An 18,082-nucleotide genomic window follows, 5' to 3' on the forward strand; every position below is an offset into this window, starting at 1 on the left:
CCCTTACTTCTAATTGTATATACAGTCTATGGCTAATATTTATACCAAAACATTATATATATATATCTATATATCATGATTTATTAGGAACAACCGAGCAATTCTAGGTCAAACCAGACATTTAGCACCCCCATATAACCCAAATGGAATGATCCTCTGATTCATAATCACATTTTCAGACACTGCAACGATTTGACTGTGAGTTTGGCAGTGGAATCAGACTCCTTAGAATTAATGTTTAGTGGAAATGTTTCCAATATCATAGTTTGTCTCCAAAATAAAATGTTTTACAATTTGTATTTCTGTGTCACTGTGTCACTGCCATGCCAGGCATGCCTCAGTATAAACAGGTGTTATTAACACTGGGGACGCTGGGGACATCTTGGAAATTGTTTATTTAATCCCCATCACTTTTTAAAAGCAGATTCGCACAAATGTTCTGAAAACTAGTGCAGAAAGTTTTGAACATGAGCAGAGATCTTGCTGAAACACATTTGAGCTGTTAAAGTCCAGGGGTTTATGAATTACATAAAATTAATTCAATTGATCATTGATGTGAACAGGTGCATTTAAAGAGGTTACTTCCTCAAACAAAAGCCTCAAAGCAGGAGGAAAAATTTAATCGTGCCTACATGTGTGTTGACTCAGCAGAGATAATATTACATGAGAAAAGTTGATCTACAGGAGAATAAATATTTGAAAGCAAAAGACAAGATTATACAAAGAAAGGCAATGCCTTCTACGATGTGTGTGTGTGTGTGTGTGTGTGTGTGTGTGTGTGTGTGTGTGTGTGTGTGTGTGTGTGTGTGTGTGTGTGTGTGTGTGTCTATAGTCTATAGCCACGACGTTCCACTTCCGGGATTGCTCTTGGTCTGCTGGAAATGTCCATGTTGGATGTCCGTCACCTTCCGCTTTCTGTGTGTTGGAATTCTAAACTGAGTTTAAGTTGGAAGTCTAAACCAATCTGAGTTTTCTGTTGCAGGACTAAAACAACTTTTGAACGTACACATGTTCCACCAAAAGAAGTTCCTGTCATGCTTGTAAGTTTCTGTATATGTTCTGTTTCCTGTTTTATTTTGAAGTCTCTGGTTTTCTGCCTTGTCTTGTCTGGTTTTACTTCCTGTCTTTAGTTTTCCCGCCCTTGTGATTGTCTTATGTGTTTCACCTGTTGTATGGCGGCATGTGTGTCAGGTACTGGCAGGACAGATGCGACAGTAGCGCTTTTATTTTATGGATTGATTTTAAATGTACTAAAACCCACTGATATTAATATATCAGCGAAACCAGTTGAAAATGTTCTCCATACAGAGAGGACAAAAATTAAACAAACAACCCAAGCCACAGCAAACTTCGGCTATGGGAAACACGCGTTGGCAATAACGTTCATGTGTCCACAACTGTACCATCCTACAAAGAAACATAAGCCTTTAACCAAGATACAACAAAGCAATGCTTTGGTGATCACAATCTGCTTACTACTATCTGGAGATATTCATCCATGTCCTGGCCCGCGTCCGTGAAACGCAACACTGGGTTTGGCTTGTCTGTCCGAGTTCCTGAGGCCTGTCTCACGGGGGAGCCGATTGATTCGCCGGGGACGCACCTGAGGGGAGCCGCCATTGCACCGGCAGACCGGCGGCGAGACCAGCGATGTGCCACGGTGGGGATTCCAGCAGAGACTACGTCCAACAGTTGCATCGCAGAATTACCAAATTCTAGATCTAATTGTTCTCCGTTTTCAAAAAACAAAAGGTGACAAACACTCCAGTTTAGGAAATTAAACATATTCCAGACCGTCAATCACTCAAGAATAATCTGGGACCCCAAATCAAAGCCCAGGGGTATTTTAGGAGGGCACCTAAACATAAGAAGTTTTAAATCTAAAAGTGATCAAATCCACCAGCTTTTATTAGACTCCAACCTGGATTTCTTGTGTTTAACGGAAAACATTAAAACATATCACTGACGATTGCAAACTTACACAGTTGATAAATAGGCCTACCAGAGTAATAAATTCTACAAGAACCCAAATAGATCTAATATTTAGCAATAGGCCAAAGCGAATTGTCAAATCCTTTAATATGCTGACTGGACTACCTGACCATAATATGATCCTGATAGCCAGGAAGCTAAATAACAAGCGTTTCACTCCACTTGTCCAAGAACAGGAATCTTTAAATATTCCGAAAAATATGCAGGATCAGTTTATAAGTGCTGTTCAGAGCATCAACTGGGAGAACGTACTTGTAGGAAAATCTTTGGAAGAAGACAGTGAAAGAGTTACACAACAACTGAAGAGATCAATTAATGCTTTCACATGCAGACAACAACAGGAAAAAAAAGAACACCATTCCTTGGATAACCACAGAAATCTTAAATCTAATGAAAAAACGGGATATGGCTTTAAAATCTGCCATTAAATCTAGAGCAAGCAGAGATAGACATACTTTCGCTATGCTACGGAATAGGGTAGTCAAAGATAAGGATGGCCAAAGCCAACTTCTTTTTGACCATAATTAAAAAAGCAGGAAGTAATACTAAAATTGTTTGGAGCCAGTTAAGAAAACTAATGGGGCATAATGTTCACAATGCCAAATCACTTGAACTTGTTGTTAGTGGAAAATTAAGAAACAAGCCAGCTGAAGTAGCTGATGCTCTCAATAATCATTTCATTGACTCAGAAGAAAATATCATCAAGTATTTTTCCTCTGAATATAAGAATACTCCTTGCCAAGTCAGACAGACAGAACCAGCTTTCAATATAGAATATATCACTGAGGCAGATGTTATGAGAGTGATTCGATCTCTGAGGCCATCTCGAGCGAAAGATGTCATTGGTATGAACACTATTATGTTGAAAGACCTTAAGGAATCATTAGTCTACCCAATTACAAAAATTGTTAACCTTTCATTTGCTCAGGGATTGTTCCCAAATGTGTGGAAATTGGCTGCAGTCTTTCCTGTATTTAAAGGAGGCGATCGCTTGTCCATCTGCAACTACAGACCCATTAGTATGCTGCCAGTGTTTTCCAAGGTGGCCGAAAAACTTGTCTCAGAACAAATGAAAAAATTTAAATACCAGTTCCAATCCTTTACATCCAAATCAATTCGGCTTCCGTATTAATCATTCAACAGAAACAGCCAATTGCTATTTCGTTGAAAAAGTCAAGTCACTGTTGGATCGAGGAGGGGTTGTTGGTGCTGTTTTTCTAGATTAAAAAAAAAGCATTTGATACCATTAATCATGAAGTTCTTCTATCTAAATTACAAACGTTTAATTTCTCCGCAGGCACCATTAAATGGGTAGAATCTTACTTAACACATCAGACTCAGTTTGTTAGAGTTAGGAATCATCAATCAGATGCTATTTCCATTTTCCATGTCTGCAGGTGTCCCGCAGGGCTCAATCTTGGGTCCACTTTTATTTTCCTTGTATGTAAATGATCTTCCAAATGTTTGTCTTAATGCGAACACCAAAATGTATGCAGATGACACAGTAATCTTTGTACATGCTGACAATGCAGCTCAAGCTGCTGATCTGCTAACAAACTCAATGCAAAAGATAACAGAATGGCTAAATCACAATTGCCTTCAACTGAATGTATCTAAAACTGTATGTATGTTTTTTAGTAAATCTAAAAGTTGCTGTGAAGAACCGGATGTAGTCGTAGCAGGGGAGAGACTACAAGTCGTCTCAGATTTTAAATACCTTGGAGTATGCATTGATAACAATCTTAATTTTAAATCACATATTAAGAAGGTTTGTAATCACATTAAGTTCAACCTGGCAAACTTTAGACATGTCCGCAATTGCATGTCAACAAGGGCTGCAATGATGTTTATGCACTCAATGATTTTATCCCATATCACCTACTGTTTGACAACCTGGTCACAAGCAAGCAACACTTCTCTCAAACCACTACTCTCCCTGTATAAAAAAAAAATACAACTTTTTAAGTTTCGAAAATTTGATAAGATATACAGATCTCTGTCTTATGTACAAAATTCTACATGGACTGGCTCCTCATGTATTGAGCCAGTTTGTAAACATAGTACCAAACACTTACAGATCTACAAGGAGTGCAGCAAGAGGTGACTGCATTGTCCCGTTGAGGAAAAGTGCATTCGGTCAAACAGCTTTTTTCAGTCAGGGCTGCTCGTGAATGGAACATCATTCCAACTCACATTAGAAAGTTTCTTTTAAATTTAACTTAAAGAAGTGGCTAACAGGTAATCAGGACTGTCGACATTACATATAGACACTAAATCTTGCTGCCATCTTGTCTTTCCTATCCTGCCTGTTTGTGCCACTTGTGCTATGCCTATGAGGTTGTCTGTTAGATGCACTGAACGTTTGGCTTGTGTGTGTATGTGTGTGTTGGTATTGATGTTGATAATGACCATCTGTTCTTGTTTATATGTTGATCTTGTCATTTTTTAATTTTTTTACATTTATAGTAAATTTTACTTGTACTGGGCTAAACCTGTATGTACTCTTATAATCCTTTTATCTTTTTAGGTGTGACATTGTACGATCTGTCCAGGGACAGCAGATGTAAAATAGCCTTTTGACTAATTCTGGCACATTTTACATTTTTATATGTATTATTAGTGTGCATTGTCCCTGTTAAATAAACCTGAAATAAATAAATAAATCACCTGTCCCTTGTTAGTTCTCGTTACCTCTTGTATTTAGTCTCTGTGTTTTCCTTGTCTTTTGTCGGATCAATGTTACTGTTGGTGTGTATTCATGTTTTGAGCGTCTGTGTGTTTTGTCTCGCTGTTCTTGGTTCCTAGTACCTGTGATTCCTGTTTTGTATTGTTCTTATTCTGGATTACTCTGCCTGCTGTTATCAGGACACCCTTTTGTTAGTATGAACTTTGTTTTTGCTTATTAAATCCTCTAACGGGTCCTACATTCCCTGAAACCCTGACAGTTCCTTCCCGAGGGTGTTTTGCAGCGGCACCGTGGCTCCGCTCGCTTAGCACCGACCAAGACAATTGTGATTGGTTTAAAGAAATGCCAATAAACCAGAGCACGTTTTTCTCCCATCCCGGAATGCTGTGTGGACTAGCCAGACCCTCCTCCGCAGCGATGTGGAAGAAGGTTAGCCTGGAAAAACCCTGACGAACTTCCAGCAAATTTGAGATTTGCTCTGCAAGTCATTCAAGCCCATTTCCAATTTTTCCAAATCGAGGCACCAATCACTTTTTTTTCACCAGATCGATGACGTTGAGGACGTGCACTAGAAAGATGCGAGCGAAGCCATTTGGTCCGTTGTGGCAGCAATGCTGCCGAATATCCAGAAGTTAAAGCCCGAGCAAGAACAATCTTTGCTGAGTTGTGTTGTTGGCCATGATGTTGTGGCCCTCCTCCCCACAGGGTTCGGGAAAAGTTAGATTTTCCAGCTAGCTCCGTTAGTGGTGAAGGAGTTGGCTAAGGCTAACGCTAGCGATGCTAATGCTAGCGTTAGCTATGTTGCACAGCAACCCATTGATGCCGCTGTCGCTGCTACGTCACCTGGATCATTGGTCTGATTTGTTGAAGGACTATCCAATTGCCCCCAGAGGCATTTGAACGGCGTCCGTTGGTGACGCCCCTTTGGAAATGCGCTGCGAATGAAGCTTGCCCAGACCCACTCTCAGTTACAACTGAGAAGGGTCTGGAGTCAACCAGGCTAGAAGAAGGTCTGGCAATGCGAGACTAAGATCAAAATAACTATTGTTATTTTACTTTGAGTTTACAATATACTTAATTTATTCAAAGTAGATTACCTGTGTGATTCCCTTTTTGACACTGACTTGAGGCCAGTTTCCTGACATTTACTGTGGTCATCATCTTAGTCCAGCATGTTAGCATGCTAACATTAGCTAATTAGCATTTAACTCAAAATACAGCTGAGAATGTTTCTAGTTTTTCAGTTATTTGGTCATAAATCAAAGTATTGGACCTAGTCAGTTATTACAATCGAATTCTGTTGTACAGTAAATGTCTGTACAAAACTCCATGGCATTCCATCCAATATTTGTGGAGACATTTTACTGTGAACCAATAACACTGCTAGCATGGCTATCTAATACAAAATCAATTTTTTTTTAAATGAGAAGTGACCTGTTTATATTTTTAGCTGTACCTATTTTTTTTTTTTTTTAAATCAATTTAGATTAGATTATTCAAGATTATTTGGGGGGCATTTCCACCTTTAATGGATAGGACAGGTAGGTGATAAAGGGGAGAGAGAGGGGGAAGACATGTGGGAAATCATCACAGGTCAAACCCTGAATCTCTGCGTCGAGGCATAAACCTCTATGTGCACCCGCTCTACCAACTGAGCCAACCCGGCCACATAATCTTAGAATTCTAAGACTAAAGTCATAATTCAGATTTTTTTCTTAGAATTCTGACCTTATTTTCATATTTCTGACTTTAAACTCAGAACTCAATAAATTTTTTCACATGTGGCCCTAATTCTCTTCGGTATATATCTATTGACATTTGTTTTGACCACAAGTGAAACTATGTGTTAAAGTGATTGTGATGTGAAGAGAAGAGAAGAACAATGTGGGAGTGCCTGTGTGACCTGATAAACTGGAAACGTGAGACGTGACCTTGCCATTCAGTTTAAATCATTCGGCAGCTGCATCAGTGGAATTACTTTGTAATGTCCGGGAGGATGGAACTGTCACTGCTCATGCTTGTCCTGGTCTCGTTCTGCGAAGGACAGAATTGGAATGCTCCAGACTTTTGCCGAAACAAACTATGCCCTCAATTCACAGCGGCGGTACAACACCAGGTAGGTTCCACACGCACAAACCATTGGTACACTCTTTTTTTTTTTTTTTTGTATATGTAGAAAAAACATTTTATGTTTCTGTTACAGGGTTTTGAAGAGCGTTTGTATGTTCCCACTGAATGGATTACCACCAAGATAGACAACCTTAAGAGCATTGATTTAATGGCTGCAAATTCAAGGCTGAAGCGTGTTGCAGGTATGTCTGTTTATGTTTCACTCGTACAGTAGTTTAGTTTTGGGATCAACTAGCTTATTTGAAATAGCCCTGCCAGTGCAATTCATGTGCTATAATCAGACCCAAACAGAAGCTTTTTTTTTTTTTTTTTCAGTTTTCAGAATTACCAGAAGTTGAAGCCAGATGTGTAGTAGTTTGTCCTTCAAACGCTGTTAAATTAAAAACTTTTTCCTTTCAGAGATATGGAAATTTGTTTAAGATTTGCCTGGAAATAAATGTCTGACTTTGTAGCTATTTATTTTGCCATATTGCCAAATCTAGAATCTGTACAAGTTTTGTCTTGAAGAACTGTTTTTTTGACATTTTTTTTAATTCACACGATCTTTGCATTCAAGACATCTTTAAAATCATATAGGTTTGGCCTCCAAGAAATTTGTTTTGTAATTGTTGACAAGATGACAAATAAGTGTGATTTCCTTCAAAACGTGCCTGGGTCCCTGTAGTGCCGTACAGTTTGGCATACAAACTTTTTTACCATTTTGTACCGTGTTGGTCTTTTCCAGGTGATTCTGCTGACTACTGGCCGGTGCTGATCACTGTCACAAACGGCAGTGATGCATCCTTATCCTGGTTTGTTCCTCCTAACACAGCTAAGCCTGAAATGACTGATCCATCAGTCACACTGCAAAGCAGACCTGAGGTCACCGTCTATGTCAGGTAAACAGTGCCTACTTTTATCTTTCAATCTGTTTTTATATTTGGGTTTCATTTAATCACTATTGTTAACTGCTCCTCAGAAGTTTTCTCTTGCACAACTATTTTACAGCGGCTCCGTGCGGAGCTTAGCACCGCCCATGACGATTGTGATTGGTTTAAAGAAATGCCAATAAACCAGAGCATGTTTTTCTCCCATCCCGGAATGCTGTGTGGATTAGCCAGACACTTGGATAGTCTGGTAAAGTGAGACTAGCACATACCTAACCAGATTTTAACTTTTTTGGGGCCAGAATTTACTATAACTGAGAATTCAAACTTTTCACACCACTAGTTTGCAGATTTAAGTGATCGAATAATTTGGCATATCCAAGCAATAAACGTAACACGCGTGCAAAACAAAAGAGAGATAGAAGAGAGAAGGTAAATGTTGGGAAAAAAATAAATACATGAACATCTCACACACCAGCCTTAAAAGCCACAGTGAAAGATGATTTATACAAAGTATTTGATGTAATCTATAACCATTTTTTCTGCCATTGTTTCCACATCATACAAAGGGTCTTTGGTGGCACTCCAGGCATCGACAATGGTCAAGAAAATGTTAAGATGCTATGTGGCGCGTTGCAGGAAGCTGGGAAAAGCTGTACTGATACCTACTCCTTCGCGTTCTATGGCTCCTATTTCTCTATTACTCACCACAACGAGGTGTGGTTTGACAAAACCCAGTAACCTGTACATCATTTAATCACTGTAGTAACTTTGTACTTATCCTCTGAATCAGGATCTGCACTGTAACAGTTTTGGGGTAGAATGCCAAGTAAATGTAGCAGAATCACAGGCACCGTTCTGACAAATTCTGTATTCTATTTCACTGTAATGAACATATATTTTGTTGGTAGTCAGCAGACAGACATTCTTGGATGCTTCTGTCACATGCTGGAAACTGGTTTCAGGAATGTTGTGGTGTTTACCAGCAGCCTGTCCTACTTTTTACTTATTAGTGACAATATGTCATCTGAAGATGCTTCTTGCGCCAAATATATCTGCTATAAACAAAATAATCTGTTGAAACTGTTGAAAGCTTTATCTTTGTTTGCATGTGTGGTAAATGTCACAAGCTGTTCCTTCCTATCGCTCTGTTGAATAAAACGTTGACTACAGATCAGCACTGCAGGAACTCCCTGCTAAAAAAACAAGCTACTTTATTAAAGGGACATCTCCCTTTACACATACATTGGTGAAAATGACTTCTTCCTGGTTAGACTTGTTTGTGCAAAACCATAACGCCATAAAGGTCATTGATATAATCTAAAAACAAATTGCAAATATGTCTTTAGAATTTAGGGTACTTTTAGTTTACTTATACCCACTGGATCTTATTTTGAGAGTAAAAGCATACATTTATAGATATGTATGTGTATATACAAGCAAAGCTACTTATTGTTTGCAACTGGAAAAGAGTGATATGCCAAATATTGATGTCTGGGTTAAAAATATAGCACTACAAATGGGATTGGGAACAAAATTGACAATAAAACCTTCTTTATGAAGAAAATCTGGAAAGCATTCAATCTTTTGGATTAAGTATTGGGTCATGTTTGAATGGAAATTAAATAGCACCTCATAAGATGTAACTTAACCTGGGATGAAAGACTCTGTTATGTATTTAGTTTTCATTTTTACTTTTTTAAAACTTTATTTTAGTTAATAGTTTGTAGATGTCAATGTTGTTGATATTTTTGTACAATATTAGTTCAACAAGCTCTGATTTTTTTTATGCTGTTTAAAATATAGGACTAACCCGTGTACATGCACATTTTTGCAAATCTTGGATGATTATATTCGCAGATTGCACAAATGTCATCAGTATTTTGCACATTCCATCTCTTTGTTTTAAACACTTTGTTTAAACACTGTGCTCTTTTCATCTCAAAACAGATATGTTTTACATGTTCTTTATTGTATAAATTTATATTTAGCATTCTTGACCTTTGCAGTACTTAGTACTTAGTACCGTTTTTTTTCTCTGTGTTTATTGTGATCGTTATGTAGCATAATACCAACTATTCAGATCCTTCACCTAAGTAAAAGTACTAATACCACACTGTAAAAACACTCTGTTATGAGTAAAAGACCTGCATTGAAAATAAAAAGTATGTAAGTATCATCAGGAAAATGTACTTAAAGTACTAAAAGTGAAAGTACTCAATGCAGAAAAATCCAAACAGTTGTGTGTTTAATGGTCTAATCATTTCAGCTGGACTTGTAGGCCATTATACTGTATTGTTGGGTAGGTTAATTCATTATAAAACATGGTATTTTATAAACTGCATGTGTTTTGTGTGCAAAAACCTTCATTCGTAAAGTAACTATCAACTAAAGCTGTCAGATGAATGTAGTGGAGTAAAAACTACAATATTTCTCTCTGACATGTAGTGAAGTAGAAGTAGAAGTAGGAAGTGACATGAAAAGTACCTCAAATTTGTACTTAAGTACAGTATTTGAGTAAATGTACTTAGTTACATTCCACCACTGGTCCTAATAAAGACCGACCAGGCTTGATAAAGACCAGTTGGTGCAACACACTCCAGGACGTCATATCCAGCATCAAATCTCTTTACATACTATGTCCCCTTTTAAAGAGAAGCAAAGCATACAGCAGTCACCTAAAAAATCACAAGAAATGAGAAACTGTGGCGTTTTCAAGTAAAATGATCCTGACTAAGGAAAACTATATAAGCTTAAAAGCCTTGGACCCCCACATCGGTGTGTTTTCAGCTATTCTGGCTGATAAAACCTCTTCCCAGGACTCTGTTTGTGTGTATAAACTGATTGATTGACATCTCCTGAGCCTCCAGTTAGCTCTGTTGCACCTGCACACATGACACCTTTATCATTCTTATTGGTAGATGAAATTTGTGACATAAATTCCCATCTAAGCTTCTTCCCACCTTAAATCTGGGCAGAGGTCTAATCAGCTAGATGAACTGAAAACGCCTGTGTGGGTGTCCAGGGACTTTAAAAATATGCTGATGTATTCCAGCACCACCAGGCTCACCGGCGTGTGATATCTGATATTTAACACTAGATGGTGCTGTAGGTATGGGTAACAAATGAGACTCGGTGAAGGGAGCAAGCACAAAAAAGGCTGAATTTTATTTTGACTGAGATTTTTCCTCTATAGCTGTCACAAAGCAATATTACATAATTTGCTATTTCAGGTATGTACAGTCACATTCTAGCATGTTGGAAAGCTGTATGCTACTTTCTGGGTAAGCTTGATTGTTTTAATCAATATATGATTTTGTATAGTTCTGAAATGTTGGTGGAAGAACTATTCAAATCCTTTTTTTCATACCACAATGGAAAAAAGACTACATTAAAAGTAAAAGACTGCATTCAAAATCTTACTTCAGTAAAATATAAGTATTAAAAGTAAAATACCGTATAATTGAAGTATGAAAAGTAGATGTTTTGTCATAAGTTAATATTCCAGGCTGTCCTCTGTACATACCTACGAAAAGTAATGCACTGTAATTTGTATGTATTCCACATATTTATTACTTTAAGCCCCACACTGATGTTTGCTGTAATGCAGCTACCGCTTGTGTCTAGGGATGCACCGAATCCAGATTGTAGGGTTTCGGCCGAATACCGTATCCACTGGTTAAGATTCTGCAGAATCCGAAACCGAATACTGAATCCTACTCCCATCCTCAGTACATTAACACAGTAAACACATTAATAAAGTAAACAATGTCCACAGCCTCTAAAATAGTTAAATGTAACTTAATGTTGAATTTACATGCTCTTTTCACATCGTAGGAAAGCACATCGCTATCGCCAGATGAGTGACAATTTTGTTTGGCAAATTTTTGCTAACTAGTGTATGATGAAGGCATGTTGGGTGGGTGAAATTAGAAAGCTAACGAGTTAGCAATAGCTAAGGAGTAGCAGCCGGCCGTTCGGTCGCTCCGCTCCCACTGTAAGGAGACTCATTTGCCAAGAAAACAGCTGACAGCCCGGGAGAGGCACTGTCTGGTTAACACAAGTTTTTAGCTGTGACTGTCCTTCCTTTGCCATACCTGGGGTTTCTGTGTTGCTGAGTTCCATTTTCACTTTCTCATAGTCTACAGCATTGAACGATCCACCTACGTAAACACCTTCCCGTAATCAACGGCGGTGTCATTACGTCGACCAGCGCAGCACGCGTAGTGCAAGTGTAGGGTTCGGTTCAGTGGAAAAAAGCCGAACCCTGTCAAAAAGCCCAATATTCGTACGAATCCGAACCCGAATCCTGGATTCGGTGCATCCCTACTTGTGTCCGTAGTAATTATGACCGCACGTAGGTCTGGGTGGTGGATGGGTCCCAAAACACAGGACTTTCAGCAAGTACTTGTCATTTCCCAGAAGTTATTTACCACAAACTTTTTTCTTATATTAAACATTTGTTATATCTTTACTCATATCACTGGGGACTTTCCAAGTTTTATTCTGGATCCAAATAGGATGGGCTCTGTTTTCCCTAGATGAAGAGACAGCTCGTTATTAGACAGCCAAATCCAACATTTAGAAGCTCCTCACCCAACAACTTTTCCACAACTGCTAAAGCTTTATGACACACAAGAATAGCTGAATCGTTGGCACCTTTTAAAGGTTTGCCTGCATCAGCCTGCTTTTTGATGTGATCTGTTAAATATATAAGGCAGGTTTCAGTGGAATGGGATTTTCAGAATCTTGACTGTAGTTCAAATAATATTTTGTGAATCCATATCTAGTGACATAATCCAAACATACGTCTCTGTCAGACTTTGAGTATACTTTAAGTATAGATTCTCCATACTGTACCAGGGGCTATATCCCACTGACTGTAGCCACCTATCATCAGTGTTAGCGCGTTGAGTGTGTGAGTGCAGGCTGGCTTTATCAAATTGTCTTCTCCTATCACATCTAGCCTATGAGTCATTGATATAGACCCACAGAAAGAAAGCTCACTAAACTCTATTCAGCTACTGCCGTAACGTGGATTTCTTTAAAGGGAACATGAAGTAACCTTGAAACAGACCATATCACTGTTCCTTACCATAAGACCCTCATCCACTTAATCGACACTTTCAGTCACCACAGCAACCGTTTCTAAAGTGAGAAGACAGGCCCAGTGCGTCAGGTATACAATCACACTTATATGGAAAGTTGAACTAAAGGTAGAAGAGTGTGACCATATGACTCATACTTAATAAGGACTTACTTTCCCATCTACCCTTTTACATGCCTATCACTCCATAGATGAAAGGAACGATTCTAATGTAATATGATTTAATTGATTATATCTATATAACGGAAAAGGGGAAGAAGATGAGCTCAAGCTAGCAAGACCATCTCTGCTGCCATCTCATGACAATGATAAGATCATCATGATAGGGAAATCAATTCATAAGTCCCTTTCTGACTTTGCTGCCCGACCATCAACAAAAAATACAGCAAGTGTACCCATGCAAAAATCACCCTTTAGCGTCTGCACGCAACACGCTAGGCATAGCAGCTGCTCGACCGCGGCGCTGTTAGATGACGTAGTATTAAGAGCGACAACGGTAACAAGTAGTATGAAAGACAGAAAATGTAAGGAGGTTGGGGTGGTGGATGGGTCGGATGTCCCATTTTTTGTATATTTTGTACATTTTGTAACCCCACCCACAATATTTTCCTTAATCTAACTGTCCCATTCTTGTGCCACATGTCAGTTAAACGTACGTCCCGACCCAGGACGTGAACACATTTTTAATCCTGTGGTAGCTCATCCTGAAAGAAAAGAGGAGATGACAATGTTTTTGAGAAAAGCCTCAATGCACCGTGCTAGCCTATCTGTTTGGTGTTGCAACATGGCAATAGTTACAGCGTCTATTTCTAATGTTTAACATCCAGCAGTCGTTGAGCTTTATTGCATTACCATCTGTTTTATTCAGGAATTAATCACATAGATAAAAAACTGAATGTGAGGAATGCTAACTGCATTCCTGCTAGCTTGGTGATGTTGTCACTTTGTGCTCAGCTTTGAGTAGATATATATAATAATAGTCCCAATAGATAATTGTAAAAAAAAATTAAAAAAAATAAAAGGGGGAAGTTAGAGGACAACCACTTGTCATCTATCTTCATCTATCACCTGACTATTTTATCTATTGTTATCTTCTTTTGTAACTATCTTTTGTATTGGGAATGTTTTCTGGTGTTATTTATTTATTTTCAGAAAGCTATTGAATACAGAAAAAACTCCATGGGGATGAATACATTTTCGCAGGAATTTTACTGTAAATCAACTTCAATTAGGCCTAGTATTTTTCTAAAAGAAGTGATTTAGCTTAAACACAGGTTGGAGTTTACATTCTTGTCAACCTTTTTATAATGTCTTTGGTGTTCAATGGTTCAATGGTTACCTACGCCAGCGATACACAATGGAAGTATGGATCTATGACTGTCTTGTACCATCTGTTCCCACTCAGCCACTCGCTGTTCTCTCTGATGTATATCTTGATTGTATGTACTGTAGCTCTATATCATCAATGCATCATGTTCACGTTCATTGTTTAATGTTGTTTTAATTATCGTCAAAAAACAACACTATTGCCAAGAGGATTAGAAACCTCCACGCTGCATTTTACATCATGTGCCATCGGGCTGGATTTAGCAGGAAATCTGAGAAATTGTTTGTTGGTGCAAAGCTGAAAGTGTGACGCTGTTCTTGCAGCAAAAAAATATCATTTTGGGAACAATGGAAGTAAAAGGGTTTATGGAGAGTATGGTCGTAGCTTTGAGAAACTGTAATACTAGCGATACTTATTTAATTACAAGTTTGTAGTGGAGTGTATTAATTCAAAAAGAAATGTTCACCTAAAAATTCTAGATTATGTTCACTTAACAAAACTTTAAAAGAGATGTATAGTTGTTAGTACGTGGCTAAGATGTATCTGAAATACTGATAGGAATAGGACAAAAGCCCCAAAAGGCAAAGTGAAAATATGAAAGTTGCGGGCAATGGTGGCCAAAACAAACAGTGCCTGCAATTTATTTTTTCACCATGTCTCTCAGGTCTTATGTAGAATAGAGAATCTAAATATAGAAGGTTGGTGTGTTTGTGCGTGTGTAGGAATACGTACAAATGAAGTTGGAAGTCACTCATTATTTCTCATTCACTCCATGTGTCTCTCATAATCACACACATCCTGTGTGGTTTTGGCTGGAAACTGTAAGCAGCATGCTCATTTTAGAGCAGGGGTCGGCAACCTTAGGCACGCGTGCCACCATGAGCATGCGGTACCTTACCCAATGGCACGCTGGCAATATGTGTGCAAGAGAATTATTGATGTTGACATCATGGTTGAAATGCTGAAGCACTCTCTCATCCGCATGCCAAATTACAACGTTCACAGTTGCGCGACCTGTTATTTACGGTAGTTTGATTGACTTGTATCCCCACCATAGACTATAAAAACTATCCCCATCTGCATGCAGAAAAGACCCACCCTACTCTGCCTCTGCTCTAATTGGCTAGTAGGCTACTAGTGACGCTGCTGGCGGAGCGGGCTCGGTAACGGTATGTCGGCATGCCTGCTAGCTAACAAAGCTAAAATTAATGTTCGGGCATTCCAGCCCTTATGGACAGAAGAGTGGGGATTTGTGTTTCAGACGGACCGTGCTGTGTGCACTTTATGTCTTGAAAATGCTGTTTGCTGAATATCTAGTGTTAAACGCCATTTTGAGACCAAACACGAGAAAACTTTCAAGGATGCAGCAGACAAGACTGAATCTATTAAACGTCCCATGTCCAGGTATGGGTCTTCGCCACGGCCAGAAATCATGCTACCAAAGCAAGCTATCACATTGCTTAAACCCGATAGCTTTGATGGACTGGCAGGAACATTGCATTGTCTTTGCTGACAGTCTTCGGATCAACATATCTCTGACTGGGAACGATACAAAGAGGATTACCAATGGCCGCTGGGGCAGATGAACTAACGCTATGCTCGTTACTGTAAGTAGGCTACAGTAAAAAGCCAATACTTATCAATGCACTCACCTGTATAGACAGGCATAAACATATAGAAAGCGATATTTCAATCTGCTCTGTCTGCTCAGTCCACTCTTGTCCACAACTCTTTTTTACGCAACACAGCTCTACTCTGCAAATAGCAAATTTTTACAAACAAGCTAAAAAAAAAGCTGTCGGTTTGTAGTCTGTTTATCTTAGTTTGCCGGGAATCTTGAAATTTGGACAAATTTTTATAAACTTAACTGCTAATAATTACAATGTCCTGATTATGGGAAATAAATGTTATCAAATGTTGCTATGGAATAAAATTACAGATTCCCTGGATATTAAATTTTGATGTGATGTCATAATTAAACTTAATGTTAACATGGCACACTAATAAACAAGACATTTTGAAAAGGGCACTTCATATCAAAAAGGTTGCCGACCCCTGTTTCAGAGCATCAAACTGTTGGAAATGCCTTCACTGATTTCACCATATGAAACATGTATGAGAAATAATCTGTACTGTGACTTGCTGAAAAGTCTCATCTGCCTATTTTTAACTCTAGTTTCTTATTAAGTCAATTTTCTCTCTCTCTCTCTCTCTCTCTCTCTCTCTCTCTCTCTCTCTCTCTCTCTCTCTCTCTCTCTCTCTCTCTCTCATTCTCTCTCTCTCTCTCTCTCTCTCTCTCTCTGACGCATACACACAGGCCTGCTTGAAGCATTTATGCTCGGCTGTCATGCCTGTGTGTGTGTGTGTGTGTGTGTGTGTGTGTGTGTGTGTGTGTGTGTGTGTGTGTGTGTGTGCGCGTGTGTGTGTGTGTGTGTGTGTCCTTTTGAGGACAGTGGAGTCTGATAGGAGAAGTCAGTGTCAGCCCTGAGGGAAGATGCTTACTAATAGAGTTTGCTCTGTTGAGGAGAGTGCTCTAAGAATGTTGATGTATTCAGCTGTGTGTGTGTGTGTGTGTGTGTGTGTGTGTGTGTGTGTGTGTGTGTGTGTGTGTGTGTGTGTGTGTGTGTGTGTGTGTGTGTGTGTGTGTGTGTGTGTGTGTGTGTGTGTGTGTGTGTGTGTTGGTCCATCTGAGTTTTTTTACTCCACTACCCTAACCCCACTTTTGGACATAAACACACACACACACGTTAGTCATTTTTGAAAAATAAAATAAAACATGTTTCCATAGTTATTTTATTTTCTTAAAATATATAGACTCATGACTGGTGGCACAAGTAATTTTAAGATGATTAAGGAAAAATTACAACAATGAAAATGATTGAAAATCATAATTTTATTCATTATTAATTGAATTCAACCATACAAAATCTGAGGCAAGCTGAAGAAACACACTTCTCATCTCCCATCTGCCCCTCCCTCTTGCAAACAGCCTCTTCCAAACTATTTGGTCTTGCCATGGGACTCTTCCTTCTGGAGAGAGGAGGTGTGCAGCCATATTGTTGTCTGTCTTATGTTATACGTGGATGTATGCACCACTTTGAGGTAAGGATGCCGAATGTATTTCCCACTATGTTCCTGGCCCTTGACAAGCGGAAGTTAAAGACAGTGGTGGAATGTAACTTAGTATTTACTCAAGTACTGTACTTATGTACAAATTTGAAGTACTTGTACTTTACTTGAGTCTTTTCTTTTTATGCCACTTTCTTCTACTTGGAAGACGGGAGACGAAGCTGTATGATAAGACAGTGCTGCTCACCCTGCCAAGGTCAGGGAGGAAGTAAACACATAACACATTTTGTCTGTGCTGAGATATTTGGGCGCCCACAATATCTTTGTTTTTACTGAAAGTTCAGCTAAACTTAATGCCTCCAGCATGAGTTTAAATACACCTTCACGAAGAAAGGAACTTCAGATATTTGGGATGGCACTGCACAATAACACATCATGGTTAAACTGTACTGCCTGCTTAATTCTCTCCTCAATTGAGAATTCATTAAATGGTCCTGTGTCATCAAAGTCTCTTGAACAGTCTTTCGAGAATGTGAAATGAGTCTAGTCTACTTTTTTTAAAAGTAGACTAATTTACAACAACAGAGGTCCACAAAGGAGAGATGGTCCGTTCTTGGAGCTGCTTTGAATCAGTATGAACAACCAGACTTTTGCGGGGACCGTGCGTGCCTTCTGCACCGTGCCAACCACAACAAGCATGAAACTGGCATGACGTTGCCCTCCTGCACTATTACATAACATTATAGGCTACTCAAATAGAAATGTATAGAAAATAATGAGGGGTATATGTGCCTGCATACATATAAATAGTGACCTTTCCCAAAAATGTTGCTGGTTCTGTGGTGTTGAAATTTCATATAACGTTACTCTAATAGAAATGTAGGCTATAGAAAAAGAATGGGGGT

At 38.9% G+C, this 18,082-nt stretch overlaps 1 protein-coding gene across 1 annotated transcript; it reads left to right on the forward strand.

Annotated features, from left to right (window-relative positions):
• Nucleotides 1-6,630: 6,630 nt before the first annotated feature.
• On the forward strand, nucleotides 6,631-8,846 carry LOC144532466 (uncharacterized). Its single transcript, XM_078273241.1, has 4 exons — nucleotides 6,631-6,794; nucleotides 6,882-6,990; nucleotides 7,533-7,686; nucleotides 8,244-8,846. Exons 1-4 carry the CDS (start codon nucleotides 6,663-6,665, stop codon nucleotides 8,413-8,415), a joined length of 567 nt encoding a protein of 188 aa, XP_078129367.1. The 5' UTR covers nucleotides 6,631-6,662; the 3' UTR covers nucleotides 8,416-8,846.
• Nucleotides 8,847-18,082: the final 9,236 nt, after the last annotated feature.

Source organism: Sander vitreus, chromosome 17, assembly GCF_031162955.1.
Source record: "Sander vitreus isolate 19-12246 chromosome 17, sanVit1, whole genome shotgun sequence".
NCBI classification, from domain to species: domain Eukaryota; kingdom Metazoa; phylum Chordata; class Actinopteri; order Perciformes; family Percidae; genus Sander; species Sander vitreus.

Excerpts from the sequence above, each read along its gene's own strand:
- LOC144532466 (XM_078273241.1), top strand. The coding sequence starts at position 6,663 with ATGTCCGGGAGGATGGAACTGTCACTGCTCATGCTTGTCCTGGTCTCG. Across the intron at positions 6,991-7,532 it reads AAGGCTGAAGCGTGTTGCAG|GTGATTCTGCTGACTACTGG; the intron begins GTATGTCTGTTT and ends GGTCTTTTCCAG. Across the intron at positions 7,687-8,243 it reads GAGGTCACCGTCTATGTCAG|GGTCTTTGGTGGCACTCCAG; the intron begins GTAAACAGTGCC and ends CATCATACAAAG.